The following is a 22,687-nucleotide window of genomic DNA, read 5'->3' as shown; positions in this document are numbered from 1 at the left end:
TGATAGTTGTCCTGCAGGAACAATGCTATCTACACTGATTGACAAGCTTTCACCACTGCTTCTTGTCTTGAAAAAAAACCAGAACTCATACTGTGCACAGTAGTAATTCCACACCTAACACAGTTGATTATGTATCCCATTAATTTAAAATAAAATTTAAATTCTCTTTTTATAGAAGGTACTATGAAACAGCAAATAGTTGTTGCCATTTAAGAATTACACAGACAAAACAGACACTAAACCATCGAAAAGGGGTTCATCAGACAGCACACAGTTCTTTCAAATGACTGCAAGAAGAAAAATAATGCATCAAGATTTTTTAATGTTCTGTATGTAATCATCTGTTTCTTCCAAAGTTAAAATCCAGTGGATATTAGCTATTTAAGCCCTTAAAACTGCAAGTAAAAATGAGAAAATGTAACGTCCAACATTCCTGCATACTCCCTTGGAAATTTCCAAGAGCCATAGAAACTCCAGTGCAGGCTGCTAGGGCTGGCTGCCATGGAAACAGACAGTGCTGGAAACAGGGCCGTTTCCTTTAAATTAAAAGCTGTTCTCAGAAAGCCTTCATCTCTTTCTGCCATCTTAAAACAGCTTTTATGCAGCCAATGTCTCTAACACGTTGAGGTTGAAACACAGAGCAATCGATGTTAACAACAGACATTCTGGGTGCAGTGAAGCACTGCTGCAGATGAACTACTGCATCCTCAATCTGAAGCAGTTTATTACTAGCTGTTTGGCATCGGGACTATAACATTAATACAAGTATATGAACAGCAGGGTGGCAGTAAAGTAGAAGAGAGTATTTTATCAGATGGTACGTGGACCATACAAGTGATCAAGCATTGGCTTTGTATTAGAATTCTGGACCAACCTCGCAGCACAGGGTGACAGTTACAGAATTGCAGAAATCCAGTATCAAGTACTTAACTCTGTGTCTCTTTCAGTTGTTACCTTTGCACCCCCAAACTCCACCTGCTTGGACTTAAAAGTTTATATGGGATTTTCTAAACAGTATAGTTTACACTGTTAGTTTTCCAGAGACAGATGTTTTGCTTTGTCCTGAGCTGTGACTGTTTCTCCCTCAACTCTGTATGGGGTGTTGTAGTCTATTTATAATTCATTAAATGCTTCACTGACACAAAACCAGTTAATCTTTTCAATTAATATTTGTTCTGTCAATAAAACTAAAAATTTAATAAGCTGAATGTTCTGTATAATAAGTTAAAGAAAGAGCAGGTGATACACGAGGTACACATTTCAGGAAGGTTATGGAATATGGTAGCTGGTTTACACCTGGCATTACTCATTCCACATGTGTCCAAAGTCAGAAATTTGGTAACACAGCATTCTTTTCATTTATATGGCATGTCAAAGAAGGAAGGAAGGAAAGGGAAAAGCCATGAAAATACCTGCAATTTGTTGGAAGTGATTCTAAATAAGTTGTACAGCATTTTAAGGATAAAATGCATTTAAAATTGTGGTACTCACCTCCCATCAGCCTGAAGATGGTGATACAGAATGTTAAATACTCTCAATTTTAAAACAAAAATAATCCATCATTAAAGAAATCAGTCATCATCTAAACATGAGTGAGTATGTTATACTGGGTTCAGTCTTCAAAACTTTCATGTATGCCAGGGTATCATTTAAAAAAAGAAAATATTTTACTTATTTTTACAAAAAATTCCTTACTTATTTTTATATATTTTTAATGTTATTTTTTTCCATTATTGTGTATGTGATTTTTCTGCTAAGACTATATCCAAAATAATTAAGAAAAGTGAAACAGCCTCTGAGGCATACTCATTTTAAGCAATTATTCAGTCATACTTTCATTTCAGCTTAGAAATATTCTGGATAAATGTAAAGCATGTGAGTGGAGACTACTGAGGGCCATTTCAGACAATCTCCTCAGAGTTCTGAAAGGAAACCCTGCAGGACCTCCAAAGCTTTTAAATTATACCACTGTGATTCAAAGCTTTTGTCTGTAAGCCAGTAATGATGTACACATAACTGCTTCCAGAAGTAACATCATCATACTGAAAGTAGAAAATGAAACACTAGATGGGAAAGATAGCTAAATGTAAACTTCTCATTTAAAACAAAAATATAAAGCATAACAATATCATCAGTTGAGAAGCTTAAATGACTAGGATATAGGACAATCTGTATTGTACCCTATTGCTATGGAACATGTTGCTTAGAAACAAGCCAGAACATACACGAGCCTCCAAACAAATTACCAGAATGTCTGCTGGGATGAATATATATATACACGTGTACATGTAAAAAGCAAAATCCACACTGTTCGCAATTCTGTTTAAATCTTTAAAATGAGAAGAATCACTACCATCTTGGGTGGAAAGTCTGAATAAACTAAAGCTTACATTTCAAGCATTCTGTAAAATTGCATACCTTAAGTATATTAACAATACTTATATTTTCTAAATCTGCAAGTATTCCTCAGCTGAGTACAGTCTGCTGATTTTTAAAAAAATAATCTGCATTTCCTCAAATACTACTATCAGCCAAGAAGTGTTCTGTCAAGGGAGTTGTGAAACTTGGGTTTAAATGCTACATCTACAACAGACTTGCTTTGTGATAATTTGGAGCATATTACACTGAATGATGACAGATGATTTCCAGCCAAGCCTTCTCGAGAAGGTATTACCTCCATTTTCCATGCTTTTCCTAGGCACAGTAGAGCCAGCAAACAAAATGCATACCCAAGCAGATCCTCCAACTCATGAGATTACACATTAATTCAAAACACTGAGGAAGGTGGATTTACACTAAGATGCCTGATTGCAAACTGGGATGTAAGCAATGGCATTGTGTCAGCTCTGCTATGTAGACAACTACATCAGATTTCTGCAGATGCTTGCTCAGTGGGTGAGTCAGATTGCTTACAGTGACAGCAAAGTTGCTGCATTAAGAAGGACTCTGAATTAAAAAGGCTGAGGTACATGCATGTTTTGTTGGATGCTTTGTGAAAGAACAAACCTCCAGTATAGCAACAAAACAGACAGTAGTGTCAGAGTGTAGTTTCATAACTTAATATGATCTAAGACAGGATTACTGATGAAAAGACAATGGTCTCTTCCTCCTTCCAACCCCAGCTGCTTCTGTTGCATCAACACTGGCAAAGATGCAGCCTGTCAGGTCAGTGCTCTGATCTGGCTGAAAACTAACACTATTGAAATAAACAGTCTTCAGTAATACCTGTTCACCAATCCTACTCACTTCAGGGTTGCATAATTACTAATGCTAACACAAGAAAGAGGCTGGCAGTAAGCAGGGTAGGGCTGGATGAGACTACACCTACTTTTGGCAACAGCAGTCTTAACCCTAACTTTTTAAAAAACCTTTAAGAAATCTTGTAGCTGCCATAGCAAGTTTCCTTAGAACTCTTGGTTAGCCACTGTATCCTCTATTTGTATACAGATGACATACAAAATCAAATTAATACATTGTGGCCTTGGTTTATCAAAGTATTTAAGCATGTGTTTATTATAATGGGATTACCATATATTATTCACTTAAGTGCTACACTGAAGAAGAAAATTCTGCAGAATAAGTGCTGATTTACTTGCAAAACATACAATTATCCCACTGTCATTAAAGAGACTGTTTATAGCTGATACATAAAGTTAAATTTTAACACAGCCTCAAAGGAGGGCTACACTGAATTTCTAGTGCTTCCTTTATTAACTAAGATGACAGGAATAATACTTTTTTTTCAGTATTTTTCTCGTTATCTGTGTCTCAGGAAACATACCTGATAGACCACCACTGATAAGGGGTCACAAAAACACCCTCTAAACACCATATAACAGAACTTAAAGCTTTTTTAAAGAAAAACCCCCACAAATGTAACCAAAACCACCAAGCCAACAGTAGAATCTTTAAGTCTAAAATGCCACTGCAGGAGAGCAGTAGAGGTCAAGAGTATCACCAATACTCAACATGCCCGCAATAGCAGGAAATCTGATAAATAAACAATTCTCATGCAATAGTGATTTAATTGCAAAGGATGAAGGGAAGAAACCCTTCCTGACTAAATCTGGTAGTCCATTAACCAGAGAGCATGAAGACATTTCCAGTGAGCACCTGAGAAATCCTCGTGCTTCACTCACTCCACCCCATATCCTGTTTCTGGCACTTGCCAGTTTCTAGTTCCTTACAAAACAACAAAGTTAAAAAGCAATACAAATCCAGGAAGTAAATTAAGTTTCAAGGTGAGTATTTCCTTCCTGGTTAGTTTTTTTTCCTTACAGTAACCTGCGGGCAAGTGGTAACTTTGAAGCTCAGATTAATATATGAAAAATATGGTGCAAACAAAGTGGGATCCAATCTCCTTTTAAATTCCACCTGAGATAGTACCATACTGATTTGTTTCACCAATTTAGTACTGCATCTTCACGAGTTCTGCATGGTCACACACTCTTGCAGGAGCTCAGCAGTCTTTATATTAAAACAACATAGGGTACAAGACAAGACTTCCTAAATTCACTTCACTCCTCAGTTAGAAACCTCCTTATCTGCAGCCTAAATATATTCCTAATATATCCATTGTTGATGATACTCTTTCTTACTAACTGTATACACAATGATGTCCTGATTTCATTTAAGGCTTTTCACTTGAATTTTCTAAATGTTTTGGCCACTTACTTGACATTAGAAGTCAATGCTACAGGAATTTCTGAAAAAGCTGTTCAGCTGGCACTGTATGGTTAGCTTCGGAGCCAAAAAGTACTTTTATTCCTTGCTCATACAAAAGGTAATTTTGATAAAACAGGTAATTAAGAACTGTTTTCACAGAACAGACAATATGTAACAATAACTTACAAGTTGTTTACAAGAAAGTAGGGTAATTAAGAGGATATCCTCCTCTGCTATAGGATAATATAATGTGTATCCTCTAAGAGTATTCATTAGCCTAAGCAAAGAAAAAAATCATTCTTGTAATCTAACCTTCCAATGCCCTTAATTTGCTGAAGACAGCGTTGGGTTTTGTGTTTCCATCAAAAGTCTCCTTTCTTATAAAGAAATATTAAGTAAAAAAAGAACCACACCTAACAATTCTCAAGGTATGCACTGCTGAAATAAGCACACTGTACTCAGGATTTTTAGATTTATCAAACCTGTGCAAAATAGATTATGAAGCAAAGGCTGTACCACCTTCTGAATTACTTGACCCTCTGTGTACTTCATCTGGGTTTGCCAATAGAATTGCATTTTTAATTTTTGCAATTTTAACCATTCACAGATGGTATTTGTAAGTATTTTTGTGTTCTAACAAAAAAGGGTTTATGATTCAGGTGGCAAAAGCAATCGCATCATCATTTGAATTAAAGGGGAAAAGAAAAGGAAAAGAGAGAGGCAGAATGCCACAAGCTAATTTAGAATATACTGTTCTGTAAAATAAAATGTGTTTTAATGTTATTTGCAGTGTTATTTAAATAGAATGAAATTAACGACAGCAATTGATATTTTAAAAAAATCTACAAAATACCTGAACTACATTATTTTGTAACATTATAAACCGAAAAGGTAAAGCTCTGGTTTAGTCTCTCTAGATGCAAATCAAGCAGATTTGCAATGTTTTCAATAATTCATTCTATATACTACAAGAAAGAAAATGCTTAGTTTTTCTAAGCTTTAGAAAGAGGAAAGGCTGGAAGACGAGATCCAGTAGTCATTCATACTCTTAAATTAGAAGAGGTTCATTATTTTAATTATTACATTGCCCAACTTAGGAGAGATAAAAGGATAAGCAGTATTCACTGGGGAAAAGTGAAAATGGAGGTACTAAAACAGAGAAAAGGAAGCAAATATAGTGATTTTGGAAAACATATCTTCTTTTAGGGACTGAATAATTTAAACTCTAAAATATTCATGAATTTAGACTGGAAGAGTGTCCCATAATTGCAGGTTTTTTGCGACTCTGACAGACCATCATTATTGTAAAGTACATTCTTTCATCTACTTTCTACATAACTGACACATTCAAAGAAGACTGAAGATAATGATTACCGTGGTTACTTATTAGCCCACCTACACTATCCACCTCTCTCTCTCCCCTTTATTTCTTGGTAGCTTAGATTAGTTATGGGTTTCTTCCCTACAGTATTTCCCACAACAGTATGCTTACTCCTCTGTCCCTCTCAACTTCCTTGCCTTCTTTCTTTGTTCCTGTTGCCCCACAGAGCTTCAGAGGTAGCAGCTGCAGGTTTAACTGAGCCTGTTGGAGTTGCAAGGCAAACACCATGAAAAAGAATCCACGGTTGGCCCTTTCTCTTCAATCACTGTCTTTCAGTCAGTATTTTCCTGCCGTAAAGGAAGCAGAACTGTTATTCTCTCCACCACAGCCACATGCATCAGCCCTCAACTTCTTATTGTCTGTCTTTCCAATCAATAAGAAACCTTTAGAATCACTACATTACATAAAAGCCAGTGTTTTCTCTATCTCTAACTTAGAGCTAAGTAAAGGGTTTTTTACTGAATTCAGTTACTGAATTCAATAATGAATATGGGCTATCTTTTTGCTATTTTAAACATTTAATAATGTTTAAATGATCCAAATTTTAAAAAAACCAAACAAAACCCCAAAACAAAAATTTAAATTCTGAGAAAGGCATGATCTTAGAAGGGGGAAAACCAGCAGTCTTGCCACAACACCAAGGAAGAAATCTCTGAATCACCAGACAATGCAGAAATATCTGAAGTAAAAGCCAATGCAGAGTGCTGCAAAAGGAAAGAAGGAATTTTGTCTGCTACAAATACACTTTGTTTCTGAATGATTAAGAAGTTGGAGTTTGAGTCCTGAACTGTAAAGAGACTGGTATGTTAACACACACCAGTCAAGAAACTGTTCTGTGCAGGGCAGACTGCTGACCTCAAGAGGTCTCTTCCTTCTCCTCCTTAACACAGGCCAGCTAGAAAAATACCTCCAGCTAGAAGGAGTAAGGCAACTTCCGTGTCTCAGAAGTATTATTGCCACAGCCTAATAAATGCTACTGTAAATGAATCTAGTATAGTACCCTTTGTCAGCTTTAAATAACACTCCAAATGTCCTCAGACTGTTGCTATTTTACAAACTAATGCTTGTGCGTTGTATCAATTTAATGCACAGTCTAAAACCAGTAATTTAAGGAGACATGTAATTTGAAAAGCATACATCTGGAAAGCAGAGTCAAATCTAATCTTAAGTATGAGGGGAGAAGGGAATTCTAGAGAAAGACAGCTGAGAAAAGCACTGCTGAGAATGGGGTAGTAATACATGTCTAAAACTAAAGGTTTGTGGGGTTTTATTTTTAATAGTGTCATATTTAATGGCATTTGTTTAATCATATTTATTTCAATAGCGACATTTTGAAGCATGTTGTGCAAAATTTACAGGACAATTTCAGAGTACTCATGAATTCAGCACTAAATGCTACTCTGAAAAGGGTACTTAATCACTCACTTTTCTTCATACTACAATTTCTATCAACTATTATCATTATTTTGATACTCAAGTGAATTCTAAATTTAGCTATTAGAATGTTTTTTTAAGAGGGAAAACAACACGTCATTTAATGTACAAAAATTCTTCCTGACATACAACATTACATCACAAATGCTGGTGAACTGAGATCTGCCCAGTACTTCTGCATTTTCTGTCCCCCAACCAGCCAGTGACTGACCTTCCTTGAGACTTTTCTGGCTGTTCACCTCAAGGCATTCCTTCTCCTTCAGTGGCTTAACATCTCCTGCAGGTAAAATCTCGGAAAAGCCCTGCTGCTGCTTCTTGGAGCTATCGATCATGATGAGAATCCTTTAGATTGGCAACATCCAGCATAGGAAAAAAAAATATTGATTTGTCACCAAGCAGTACACTGCTGTCCCGAACGCTGCTTCCAGGTCCTTTCTCCTAATAAATGAGCAATTGCGCCTCTGTGCAGCCGAAAGCAGCCATCATCCTTCACTTTCCAGGTTGACCTGCAGTACGCTCAGCCTGCTCTGGAGCCTGTAACTCACTCAGACAGCAGGCACAGAGCATGTGAAGCAGAACTCCCAAATCCCACCTCTTTCCCCAGACAACCACTCCCCCTTTTCCTTTCGTTATGCTTGCTTCCTCTGCACATTCGTTTTTCAATATGCAGCTTGATGGTCAATCATCTGACAAAGAATGAGTCAGGCAGTTAAAAATAAATCCAGCAGTTGCTGAAGGAGCAGCATTCGCTGATACCTAAGACAAACTACTGCTGAGGACTCCCTCCCTCCCTTTTTCCCCTTCCTTCTCCCTTCCCCCACTACTCTGAACACTGCTGCAGGCAGCAGAAGTACTTTATCTTTGCCTGACCGGCACATTCATTACTCATTAAGTTTCATCAGTAAACAAAGCTGCACACTGGCATTTGAAGAAGTTATGTTGAGGAACTTCCCAACCACCCAGGCCCCAGGTCTTGTTTTAGAGACATTAATCTAGCAGAAGTAAGCGGGAAAGCCAGTGATTATTTCCATGTCTTTCCTCGCTCCTTGTTGTAAATATCTAAACCCCAAGTATTTTAATATGGTCATTTTTGCATTACAGTTACACATCTCATTATTCCCAGCAGTTTTAGGAGTATCTTCTCCCACAGCTTCTGATCTGCCATTCTCTCCAGCATATCCCATTTATCTTACATGAGTCATCAACTTCAGTGTCAACCTGGAAGATTCTGGGGAAATGGATCCCCACTAATTATCTGGCATTGGCCATGAGGGAACAGCAGACTAGTTTGCATTTCATGTACTTAAATAAACTATACATAGTTTTAAGTAGTTACTACATGTCAACAAGTAACTCTAGCAGATGCATTTTACCTTCCCTTTGGCCTAAAAATGCTATCATTATACATATTTTCCACACCCCTACTTCGTATTTTAAATCCTTCAGCCTGAAATTATAAAGGACATCTACTCAGAAAAACTGCTTCACTTCTATGGCATCAGATTTGAAAAGATATCTATGCAATAACAAACACCTGATGCAGAATTTTTAAAAGCAGAAACTAGAAAAAAAATCATCTTGCCTCTTCGGATCTTTCTACAAGACAATCATTCAACACCGACTCTTCACCTTAACGATGCACTCCCAGGGCAAGCAGTTGATACCACGGGGTGTGGGGCTGCTGACACAGCCAGAAGGATTTGAAAACCTCTCCCTGTCTTCCTACTGCTGGGAGAGGGGAGACCTGGATCTACGCAGAACTGCAGATTCAAAGGAGGCATGAGCTTACTAGGCCATATCAACTTCTTGACATCTAAGGAGCTGAAAATACAGGCAAAAAGCCCCCTCTTGCAGCATAAATGATTTGAGGCAGCTCTCGCAGACTAAAGATTTGTTGTTTGCACATCATTTGTATAAAAATTGTCAGCTTAAATTAGATTTTGCTTAAATACAAATTATAGACAATTCCAATACATCTGCTTTTGCAGCGATTTTTACTGAACGCACACACACACAAAATTACTGTGGAACTCCTTCAGAAATCAAATTAACTTCCTCACTGCCTGCACCTGAACACTTACTTTGCATAAGAAACAAAATTGCTGTTGAGAAACTCCACACATTCAGGGGAGAGAAAAAAATATCCAAACAAACAGAATACAAAACACATAATGCTTAAAAAAACGATATGAAAATCTGACACAGTTATGGATATACCAGATTGTAACTCCTCATTTTTCTTGTACCAATGGAGAAGTTAATAGTTTGGATGGATTTAATTATATTCTAACAGTATAACAATATGTAACAGCAGAAATCGTTTTGTGGGAATGGTACAGTGCACATCACACATTTTCTGAAAAATCAGTGCTTTGGTCTGTAGCAATTTCAAAATGATTCAGAGAATAGAGTATTTGAAATGAAAAAAATCAACATACTAATAAGAAAGTGTGTAATTAAAGAACCCAAGGAGTAACACATTTTCCTTCAAATGTCCTAGTTCTGAAGGTAGTTCTATCCATTCCTGTTTACAGTGCTTTATATAAGAGTGTCCAGTGCTCAAGTGAATGCTGGATCACAGTAATAGTAATTGGGTAACAGCAGTTCAAGCCTTCTTGCACATTTCTCACCTGTTCAGAAAGATCAGCTTTAGTAGCATGGAGTTCCTGCTATCCATTTCTCCCCTTTTTCATGGGTACCCACTCCACAGCAGCTAATGCTTCAGCCACTTGGAGTTAAGCCTGATATTTTGCTTCAAATTCACCTCCCAGCTCAATACAAGCTAACATACAGATTAATATTTAAAAACACCTTTAAGAAGTCTGATCAACATCTCTACAGTAATTTCATGAGGAAAAGCAAGAATCACCAAATTTATGGAAAATAATGATGAAATTCTGGTGCAGACTAGGGGATATGAATGATCAAAAAGATAGTGCATATTTTCCATGTAACCAAATATTGTAGATGCCAATAAATGCTATACAATATTGAATAGTTGGGGCGGAGACAGACATAATGACTGCAGAGAAAGAAAAGATACCCTGGAAGAAGAAAATGGTTTTTGTTCAGATTCAGTTATATCGTGACTACTAAGAATGCCTGGACATTCTGCCCAGGGAACAGTTTCTCTTAAATCCCTGCACGAAGAATGACATTCATCCCTCATGTCGTGAAAAAAAGACTCATACTCCAACAACATCTTGTTTTTCCAGCAGTCTTGAATATACATTAATCCAAGCTCAAGTGATAATTTAAATATACTGGTTACTTGAGTGATCAACAATATAGTTCTATTTTTAGTGATAAGGCTTCAAAGAATAATCAGCATGCCTCAACTTGTCTATTAGAAAAGTCTAAAATTCTGAGACAGTTTTACAGGCACCTGGGGGTATCTCACAACTGCCAGCTCAGTAGCTGTAGTTGCAGCACTGTAACATGGGAAAAGTGCATGTTTTAAGAAGTGACTTTCTCACATTCCTAAGAATTGTACTAGAAGGAAGAGACACTGTTAGCTGGTTAGCACATTCAAGTACTAAATTCACCTGCTAACTAACAATACTCAGTTGTTCAAAGGTGTTTTCCAATCACAAGCAGGTCCCACATGAATCAAGGCAAAGTGCCTCCTCATGATCCCCAGACAGCCAATCCACCCGCCGTTTAAGAGCTCCCTTTTCCCTGCTAAATGAAAGAATTTTGTAATTCTCCTAGAACAGTTCACACATGTTCTTACCTTTGACTGCTAAAGCACCATACCTACTTCTCAGATCTACTTACGCACTTTCAAATCCGATAGTAATTTTTTAAGCTCTTGCAAAATAGCAGAAGCCCTGTCATCAGCCACCAACACCATCTTAATACTTTAAACATACTTCCTATGTTTGGATAGTATTTGTCTTGAACGTCATTGTTCTGACGGATAAAAACTGCTTTGTACAGCAGTTACTGTTGTTGGTTTTAAAGGATGCTAATTCCATATGTATCTTAAAAGAACTGGTGAAAGACTTCAAGTGTGGGAACTTAACACTTTCCCATTCAAATTATCCATTTTGTCCTGTAACAAAAAATCCTTTATAATAAGTATTAGTGAAACAATAGCGACTGGTTTGTTCTTTGACTACTCTTAAAAGCTTTTTCTTTACTTTAGCAGTTATACAGTAAATAGAATACAACCCATGAAATATAAAATATAAACAAAGCAAGCTTGGGGTCTTTCAGCTCCACTCACAGTTTGAAATGCTTTTCTGTTCAGTGTCTAAAAGGCAGTTGGAATTTGGATTGTCATTTGAAATTGATGGCATTATCAAAAAACAGGCCAAAAACCCTTTTTTAAATTGTTAGATTTTTTTGTCTTTCTGCTGCTGTGTACTTAAATAAAGAAGGTTTTGTAATAAAGGAAGAAGAACTACTCATTTCCAAAGTAAGCACTGGATGTATAACCTCTCTGATTTGATCATGTACCTGTTTCCAAAGAGCTATTTTTAACAGTACAAATAGCTAAATGACACTGAGGATCATACAGAAACCTATAATGAGCTAGAAACAAAACTGGGTCTGAAACCCTAGTTTCTATGGAACAACAAAACATAAGTATCTCTTTCAGCTTTCAATGGTACATGTTGTATCTTTCAGTTACAGGTTTAAAACCAATTACAAACAGCATCAGTGTATCAAAACCAGAAGATACACAAGCAGCTTTTTGTTTCAATAAAAATTAAATCTGTTTAAATTCACATCATCTTCAGAGAGGGTAGAAGTACCTCTCATTTTAATTTCCACTTGTTTAAGTTGTATATATTGTATACAAGTGGGTGAAATGAAGAAAAAAGGCTTCAGAATGGAACATCCCTGTCAGATCCATAAACCAGAATCCAGTAACATCTCACTTAATAGCAACGTATTGCACAAGTTTCAAGTTTCTCATAAATCTGTTTTTTCTTTCCATCCTCCTGCAACATATAGATTTACAAGTGTTCTGCCAACCTTCAGACTACAGAAAAAGCATTATTTAAGAAGAGAAAGTGCCTAATAGATATTCCCCAAAATCACAACGTACAGGAGGAAACAATGCACCAACAGGGTACCCTCCCTAGTGCAAAGCCTGCTTGTCAGCCACTCAGAATAGAGCCGTTATCTGCTGAGTGAGATCAACTTCACAACCTCATTAAATGTGAAGTAACTAAGCAACAATTGCTTTAACAGTACCTTCTAACTCATCACATCATATGGAGCTCATTCCTCTGCAATCCCATAAAAAAACTCAAAAACCTACAGATGAACCCAAAAACCTACAGCCTTAGGTATTTAACCTATTTCGCTACCACAAGATTTTTAAGTGGGAAAAAAAGCTTACTTACTCAAACGTGTATTTCATCTTGGCTTTGTACACATCTTGATGAATTTCTTGGTCCTTTATATTGTGTTAGGATAATCCAGTTCTTCATCATGATGTAATAATTTCTTCACATAGGAAAATAGTGCTCTGACTACGCAAACTAAAGCATTCATGTAAATAATCCCTATTATAATTTATTCTATTACTTCTTTAAACAGTAAGAATGTTACCTCAAACCGTTAATTTAAGGGGTTTTGTTTCAGGATTTTTTGTTTGTGTCCCCTCTCCCCTCCACCCCCAATTGCCACTTAAAATAGATTTCTATTCTGCTTTCTTGTTTTGTTTAAAAAAACCAATTAAACTTCTATACCAGTATGCAAGTTCTCTGCTTTGAACACTTAAGACATTTTTCAAACAACTCAGCAGTAAATCTCATAAAAGAGTCATATGCTTGTATTTAAGATAAATATACAAACCCCCAAACATTCAGGTCTCTCATCTTCATATTCTTTTGGTAGTAAAATATCAAGTATATCTTTCTATTTGTTTTTTTCAAAAAGTCAAATGAAAAATTTGAGTAATTTTTGAAATAGCATTGTGTACTATGCTGTAACTAAGGAATTACCTCAAGACAGGAGACTTCTGCCTATATTTCCACCACTGTGGTAACAAAGACCCGAACAACCCAAATTATGGTCACCAACTACCTCAGTTACTCTTCCCAGAAAAATCCCAAACACTTACAGCGATACCAAATTTATAAGTCTACATGTTCTACTTCTCTTCTCCCACTAAAACCCGCACAAATTCCTTTTAAGGGAGGACACACATTGGCAGTGTTCACTGTTTAAATGAAAATTCCCTACCATTCAGCCTTGCCCGTATATTTATTTAAGTAAGTAAATATTCGAAGAGTGTATATAAAAAAATACATTAAACATTGTTATATATATATATAAACATTCAGTTTTTTAGATGACAATATTTGGTCATCCACCATGCTATCTATGATTTGCAAAAGGTACATATAATAAGTACTGCACATAATTACCATTCCGTTTGCACTACATTACCTTCTTGTAGTGGCCATGTCACAAGCTAACATTTCAACCATAACATATGCAGCTAGGATTTACTTCTAACAATTTAAAACAATTATACATTGGAATATAAAATTAACATTCTTTTCTAGCTATGCATTTAGTTATCCACAAGGAATTTCAGGAAAAAAAAAAGTCAGAATAAAACAGTTTGATCAAGAGATCTCTTTAAAGGAAAACATACTTCCCATATCTCCTGTAATCACACAAATGCTAAGCCCTCTAACAGGATCTTTTCATATATACCAGATGCCTTAAATTGAGTCAGTCACAGGTCATGTCTCCTATGTTAATCTCTTCACAATAAGCAGATAATTTAAAAAAAATATTTTAAAAAAATTCTATAAATCAAACTAAAATGATGGAATGTTTGTTTAGAAGTTTACCAAATGGAATGACCCTGCTGGAATTCTTTCATGTAGCCTGTGAAAATGTCAGAATATATTGCATTTAAGAGGTCACAGTCCCTAGAGAGTTCTGAGTTTTGGCCTGTATGTCTTTTCACATGCTTTAATATTTGAAAATTGTTCCTTGTAGACACTGACTGATGCCCTGGGAATGCTAGGATTGTGGGAACTGGCAGTACCAATGACAAAGACAGACTTACTGGGAAATCAGTACCTACTCAGTGTGCGCTCTCATCTTATAACAGATAAAACAACATTGAAATATTTACAGGGAGACCAAAAGAATCCACACATTAAGAGACATTTGTTTTTTCTACTGACACTGTTTGTTAAAAAACAACAACAACAAACAACTCCCCGAACTCCCCAAAAAACCTCAGCACCACAGGAAACAGACAAACACAGAGACAAATATATATTAATTACAATATACTGAGTGTTCTTACAAAGGATTATTTAGTAGATGATCTGTACTGGATGTTCCATGGACTATTAAAACCTTAAGGGAAAGACAAATCACAGAATCACTGAGGTTGGAAGCAACCTCTTGAGGTTACCTAGCCCAAGCCCCTGCTCAAGCAGGGTCAGCTGGAACAGTCTGCCCAGGACTGTGCCCAGTCAGATTTTTAGTATCTCCATGAAAGGAGATTCCACAACCTCTCTGGGCAACCATTCTTCTACACACACACATTATATATACACTATACTACATATATACACACATTTCTTTTGTAAACTTACATAAATTGTATACTTCTATATCTAGACAGGTTTTTTAGAATATACTTACTTTGAGGTTTTGGGTTTTTTTGGGGTTTTTTTTTTGTTTTTTTTTTTTTTTTTTTGTTTTTGTTTTTTTTTTTTTGTTTTGTTGTGGGGGGTGTTGTTGTTAATCAGAATCTCTGTATGCTGTTTTCCAGATCTTGTTGCTTTCAGCTTACTGACTATGAAACTACGGAATTTAAGTTGACATTTCCAATTATTTTCTGTGCCTATTACTTTAATCAGAACTAGGTTTTCCATTTGTTTTTCTCTAGTCTTCCCACTATCCATCTATTCTTCACTTTATCTCTCCCAACTCTCTCAAGAAAATAGCTTCTAAGCATAGTAACCTACCTGTGTACCATTAAGAGAGGAAAAAATATGCCTAATCGCATATCTTAAGAGTGGAAAAAACCTGTTGTTCATAGATACGAGGAGAATATCCCAAATTTCACCTGATTCCCTAGTATCAAATTTGCAGCTTCAAATCTATTAACTGCACAGAGGATTAAGAATTTGTTCAGAAGCCATAAAGCTATGCCAAGAATGCATGTTACCAGTGCTACATAATGAGGGAGTGGAAGATAAGAGATAACAAGCAAACTAATATACCCACAACTCTTTTCGATGCCAGAAAAATTCCCTTGGTTCATCAAATTTATTTAAGTAATATCATTAGGTTAAGTGTGATGTAGATTTCATTCAGTTATTTTGAGAACTGTCTGTCTCCCAGCTGGCCTGACTGGTCCCTTAGGAGGACTCAATACACACCATTTAGAGTACTTGTTTTTGTTTCGGTTTGGTTTTCTGGGTTTGTGGGGTTTTTGTTTTGGTTGGGAGAGGAGGGAGGGGGTGTTGTATCTTCACCTTAATTCACTACAGTTCCCCACCAGCTCTAGTGGCCCCACAGGAAGCTGTCATTCTCATCTGACCTTCAGCGCCTCAAGGTCTTTGCTCCTGAGCGTCATTGTTCTCCTATAGTCAGAGGCACTAATTTCTTTGGGCTAATTTCTTCTAATAGAGATTTTTACCAGTCGTGCTTTTACTTTAAGGTGTTCACTGTCCCAAGACTTTTTTCCTGACAAAACATCAAATACTTTTAGCTCTTTTCTCAATTAGCTCAATTCTGCTGTGGAATACTAGCTGCTAGCCATCAAAGAGTGAGATCTAGCTGACAGCTATAGTAGGCACATCACAACCTTTTCTACCCTCCTCCAGTACAAGATACACAACCCCAAACAGAACCAGAATGCAATCCCGTATCTACTCTGGTTCTGAGTTTGGAGAAGCAAACACCCATTGGCTTCCATTATCTGGAACAAAACTGTTTCTCCACACAATGCAGAGGATAGAGAATGGGCGCAATCACAATCTGAAATTATTTATAGCCAAGACAAAGAGCTGAAGCAGGCCTACACAGTGCTAAAGGACAGTCAACGGCCCATATAATAGCCAACCAGTTATCTACCCATTTTACAAGAATATAACCAGGCTCTCATCTGTGGATGACAGCTGCACAAGAGTAACTTACATGCCTCTTTTTCAGAAACTACTAGCCAGTGTCACAAGGAGATTGTGGCACAGTGGGATAGTCAAGGAAGCCACTGCAAAGCCAAGAGAGACTGCTGTAAAACATAGAAGCTAGGACCTTTTCATTTTACATGTACCTTAAAACAACTATAATTGCACCGTTTCTGACACCCAGACCTCCACACCTACCTCTACCAGCCAAAGTGGCATGCTCACCAATTCTGGGAAAGCACTAATTCAGCATGCAAAAAGCTTTGTTCATACAGTGCTTCCTTTTGTTGATGGTATCTGCATGTGCAATCCTTTCCCACCCTTTGGTTCTGAAACAGCAGGTTGGAAGACTGCAAGCAGCATCATTCTCATCCACCCTCCTGCTGTCAGCAGCAGACAGCCTATCCTTCCCTCCCTTGCCACCTCCTGGCTCTCAGACAGAAGCTTGTGAAACTGTGGTACAGTGTGTGGGTAGCATATTGTTCTGACTAGTACTTCAGCTGTGCCATGCTGCCTGCTACTCAGTCGTTCTTCCTCCACTGCAGTCCAACTAAACAACACCTAGTCATCAATCTTCTCCCTCCTGCTCCCCAAGAGCCTCATCTATGTCACTTTTCTCCTTCCCCACTGTCCTCCCTAAGGACACGGCATCTTGACTAAGAAAGCAAATACAGGGTACACAACCTAGCATCCTTCAGGTAGGGACACAAACCAGGAGCCTCTTCAGGCCACAGCATTCTGTTTCCCAACATCCATTTAGGTGAGAAGCCCAACTGCTCACATGACAGACATGGACCATACACCAGTGGCTGCCATTAGACTGCCAGAATCACAGGTGTGTCTTTGGTGTCTACTCAGTAGGCGACAAGTGTGAAAAGCAGAACCAATGAAGGTAACTTTTGCTGCTTTTCAGCAAGTGCAACAAGAGTTGGCCTCCTAATACGCTGCAATAAACAGGGCACGTGTTTACGTGATCAATGCATTATATGTATTGCCTAATTATCCAGAAAGATGCAGACTAATGAGAAACTAAAATTGATTTCATTACTAATCCAGTATTGCCCACAGCCATTAACTTGAAAACAGCTCAAAAGAAAAAACAGAATCTTAAAATTGTGACAGTCCAGAAGACCAACATACAACACCCTGGAAAGATGATTCTGTGTTATTACACCCAAATACATACACAAGGTTACCTTCTATGAACAGTTCGTTTTTCTAACACCAAATAATTAAAAATGTTTGCTTTAGAGGTGGTTCACTTGAAGAATTTCAGCCCTGCAATAAAACCTTATCTAGCAAATCATTAGAAAACTCCCATTAGTTGCCTTACTATTAAAATATGAAACATTTATTGCTCTGTACAACTGCTTGTAAGGAGGTTGTAGCAAGGTGGGAGTTGATCTCTTCTTACAAATAACAAGCGACAGGACAAGAGGAAATGGCCTCAAGTTGTGCCAGGGGAGGTTTAGACTGGACGTTAGGAAAAATTTCTTCACCGAAAGGGTTGTCAAGCACTGGAACAGGCTGCCCAGGGAAGTGGTGGCGTCACCATCCCTGGAGGTATTTAAAAGACTGTAGATGTGGTGCTTAGGGACGTGGTTTAGTGGTGGGCTTGGCAGTGTTAGGTTAACAGTTGGACTCGATGATCTTAAAGGTCTTTTCCAACCTAAACGATTTTGTGATTCCAGATGCCTCCCACACCTCTAGTGTCATTGGAAAACTTTGAAACACAGTTTCTGTACTGACTTGTGCAAGGCAGCTTAACAACACTATGCAGAACAATACTAGAATAATTCAGCTTTCTACTGGACTACTGCCAAAAGACTCGTTCAAGTAAACAAAGGTTTAAAGGATCACTACTAAAGCTCACAGTAAGCATAATGCTTCCTGCATAAAAATATTCAACACAAAACCCTTAAACATTTCAGATTTTTTTTTATTAAGTGCCACTCTATTTCTGTGTACTGAAATCTCTTTATGCTTACAGACTTTACAAAATAGTGACATGTTAAAATAATTCAGAAGAAATTCAGTTTTGGTAAAAAGTAAAAACAAAGAGTAAGTATTAAAGCTACTTTTAATATGAATCCATCAAGCTCTAATTTTACATTCACAAATTTTCTTCTGACTTTCATAATTTCTACAAAAAAATTATTTTTAACCAAATTAACCAAAATTACTAAATCTGAAATTATGGGTGAGGAATAGTCTGGAGAATGACAGTGCCCAAACTTCTGTTCAAGCAATTTGAACACAAATGTCTGTTTATTTCAGGAACAAAAGCAGCCAGCCAGTATAAAGTCAGATATTGTCAGATCTTTTGCATAAGGACAGGAAAAGAACTAGGATGCTCCTCTTAAATTCATTTAGGAATTATTTAAATACTACTAAAGCAGCATTCCCTCAGTGGCAGGATGCTTAAACAACATTAGAGGACAATGTTGTCCAATACAACTCTTCATACAATCTCTTCCTCAAAGAAGACATTAAAATCTTTATGGGAGGCCTGATACTTGCTATGGACAGATGCTCAAAAGTATCCTAAGTCATAAGACGAATTATGATAAATAACAAAGAGAAGGGTAATAGCTCTTAAATCAACTGGCACCGAGGAGTGAGAGACAGCTTCTCAAATTATTCCTTTCCTCGCCACCGCTTTATTTATTAAAATCTCCTCTGTTATTTCAACAAGCCAGAGCCCTTAAGCATTAAAATCTCTTGCTGCTGCCTTTTCTTTGGAAAATAAACAAGAAGCAGGTTATATATGAAGAGAATAAAAAACCTACCTATAAATTATTTCATTAATTCATGAAAACACAAAAATACCTTCAAGTTATGGGAAGAATGCCCAAGAAAAGAAACAACAGTCCAATACAGAAGAACTAAAAATGATAGACTAAAGAGCAAACATGAGTAAGTTTAGCACCTGAAGCTGCATACCTTGTTTTATTGTTTGAAATTTATCTTGATTAGTAAAAGCAGGAAGATACCAAAACAATGAAATTAAGTGAAGGGGACAAATATGACCTTAACATAGTCATAGCAAGGTTTGTCAGAAAAGAAATTGACAAGCTTGCCATCTTATACAGGATTTTTCCTGTTCAATTTAGTGCATTCTTGCAATAGTAGCCTTCAGAAATGAAAAGTTTGACTTATTTAGACCCAACGTAGATACCCGTGTCATCCATTTCAGTTTTACAGGCACTTAAAAAGATCCCCAAATTTTCCAGAGGTATAGTTACACACAGGATGCAAAAAACCCCACTACCTTCTCTTTTTGATTAGGTTTATGAGTTAAATGTTGGCACTTTTAGCCTCATTATGAAATAGATTTAAATATGTATTTCTATCGCTTCCTTGATAAAAATGTTGTAAGCTATCTTAAAACGAGCTTCTGGTATGGACATACCTATTACCAATTTAACATCAAATATTTTTTTTCTGCCTTACAAAAATTAATTATTAAGGATGTACAGCCAAAATATTAATAAATTAGCTGTAAGTCTCCTAGTTTAAAACACTTTGAATATATTATATCAGTTAACATACTAGTCTGTATTTCAAGATCTTCATACATGAGAAGAAATAAGGAAGTAATTGTAAAAGACAAGCTCAAGTATTCAAAGAGGTTGTCATTCCACATTTATATAAGCTAAGCCTAAGTCTCTCCCCTACCATGCTTTCCCTTTACTAAATTTTTCTTTCTTGGAGTACTGTATAATACTGATGGTATGTACCCAGGGCACCATGGAGTTAGTCCCTCATTGTATAAACAGGAGCATCTTGGTTATATACAATATTCCATGTCTTTCTGAAACAAATGATACCATGACTTAGACCTGTCCCCAGGTATCTGAGGTACATACAGCCTAGTAATATATTTCCCCATTTTTTCTGCTTTAAAGCCAGGATATTCAGATATTTTTCTTCTTATTTAATAATGCTCATACTATTACAACTGAATTAATAGCTAACTGTAGCTAAACTGATTTTTAAAAATGCACCAAAAAATCAAGTACTTCGTTTACATCATTTCAGTGTTCCCACTATTTACTACAAATACTGGAAAAGAAATCCCGCATTAAAAAAAGTTCATGCCTTCTCCCCAATAAAAATGAGCCTACATTTGGATTCAGACCTAATTCTTCCTGATGCTTACTGTAACAGTGGAAATACTTTTTTCCTAAGTTGTCATGCCAACATCAACAACGAGGAAAGATACTGGAAAGATTCCCAAAATGTAAATCTTATTTTTCTTTTGCTGTTCAACCTTAAATTATGTGGTAAATTACACTTTCTGGGATACAATGTGAAACTTCAATTCTCTATTAATTTTTGCAGAAAAAAACCTGTTCTTGACAATTATCCCTTTTTGTCTGGTAATAATACAACTCTTAAAAATATTGAATGATACACTATTATACACTAGCTGTGGTTTTAAAACTATTTAAAAATATAAACAACTCCATTTTATATGCCTCAGAGTATTCCAGTTGGTGTTTTAAAGTCAGACTTAGAAGCTGCCAAGACAGGTGAAGCTGATCAGGACAGATTTTGTAACAAACAGTGTAGCACTTTAACTCCACATTCCCAAACGATGTTTGGGAAGAGAATGTGAGGAGAGTCAATTCATGTTATTTGAAGAAATCAAACAAACATTATTATTCCCATAGAAAACATTTAAGCAATCTAGAGAAATAGAGAACAGTCACTTTTGCACTCACCATTCTTCCGTTCATTGAGAGGAGGTAAGTACTGATTGGGCTGCAATGAGAGTTCCTTAAACTCATGTGCAACTGCTTCACTGTGAGGACTAGGAGCAAGCCGTGTTAGTGATCCAGAGTCGTCCTCAGCATCCGCGGTCCCCAGGTGATCCATTGTGTTAAATTGTCTGGAGACAGGGAGAGCAAGTGGTCTCTTAATCACACTATAGTTGATAAAACTAATAAAGAAAAAAATTCATGTAGGCGTATTACTTTTTTGTTTGGTTTTTGGTTTTGGTCAGTTCCTTTGCACACAAAATTCAACTTTAAAATGATATATATACTATCTACTAATTTTCCACAAATATTACAGGTTCACAAAAATATAGTTAACCAATGTATTTACAAGCAATTTAACAGTCATTTGGTTTTGAGAAGCAGAACAGTTTCTCTGCTCACTTTGACGGAGAAATTACACGGTGTTAACTCTAAATATGGATGTCCAGAAGCTCCTGTGCCCTACCTTCTAGCAAGTGACACAGCCCGTTTATCAGCAAAACATTCTTTTTTTTCCAGTAGCTTTTATTAGAGAATGCTGAATTAATATATGATAGCATACAAAAGGCTTTTAGTATTTTGAAGTACTGCACAACTTTCCTTTGGATCAAAAATCAACTTTGCTATTAATACAGGACCTCATACCACCAAAGAACTATCTTACAACTAGTTAATTTCAATCTCTCCAGCAAGTAAGGCTTTTTGCCATGAATTTTTTTCAAATTAATTTTATTGCATACTAGCTACTTCTTGTAAAATACTCTACAGAGTGGAATAAGAGTCCCAATTTATTACTTCTTCCCTTTCTATTGTTAATGTGGTAATTAATCTACATGAGGAGAGACAGAAGTATGAATTACTGGTACAGGCTTTTTGTAGTTCACAAAACTCTATCAAGTCATTAAAATTTCAATAAATCAATTGAAGTCCATCTCTGGATTCTTGGAAACTTGAACAATATGAAATACTAACAGTTCATAAAGATCCACAAAACTGAAGAAATGTCCTATTATTGTTAAATTGTTTATTTTTAGTTATTTTTCTTAAGAAACACTACTGCTTGCCCATATTCAACCTTAACTTTCATACTTCAGGCAAATACATGTGTTGGGGTGCGTATTTACCATACATAAAATATTTCAAGTGTTACTTGATATTTCAAAAAAATATCAAGATGACAAAAAATTATCATGACCACCAAAGAATGGCCTACACTACAAAAAGGGATAAAGAATCACACTGCTGAAAGTGCCAATTTAAAAATAAGAAATATAAGCAAGTACTGTTTGATATATACCTCAGTAGAAAACTGTGATGGT

The 22,687-nt window shown here is 36.5% G+C and overlaps 1 protein-coding gene across 6 annotated transcripts in view; it reads right to left on the bottom strand.

Annotated features, from left to right (window-relative positions):
• Window positions 1-22,687, bottom strand: part of MRTFB (myocardin related transcription factor B) — an 85,778-nt gene that overhangs the window by 41,997 nt on the left and 21,094 nt on the right. For 5 of the 6 annotated variants that reach the window (XM_074841520.1, XM_074841516.1, XM_074841518.1 and 2 more), the window contains one exon: window positions 21,333-21,499. In XM_074841520.1, the coding sequence (XP_074697621.1) occupies window positions 21,333-21,486 (154 nt within the window). In that variant the 5' untranslated portion in view covers window positions 21,487-21,499. Of the gene's footprint in view, window positions 1-7,691; window positions 7,823-21,332; window positions 21,500-22,687 lie in introns of those variants that run through there. The other variant, XM_074841522.1, reaches the window with a different exon arrangement.

This window comes from Strix aluco, chromosome 15, assembly GCF_031877795.1.
Source record: "Strix aluco isolate bStrAlu1 chromosome 15, bStrAlu1.hap1, whole genome shotgun sequence".
Lineage (NCBI taxonomy): Eukaryota > Metazoa > Chordata > Aves > Strigiformes > Strigidae > Strix > Strix aluco.
The sequence above is the reverse complement of the archived record's forward strand: the minus strand, read 5'-3'. Positions and strand labels throughout refer to the sequence as shown.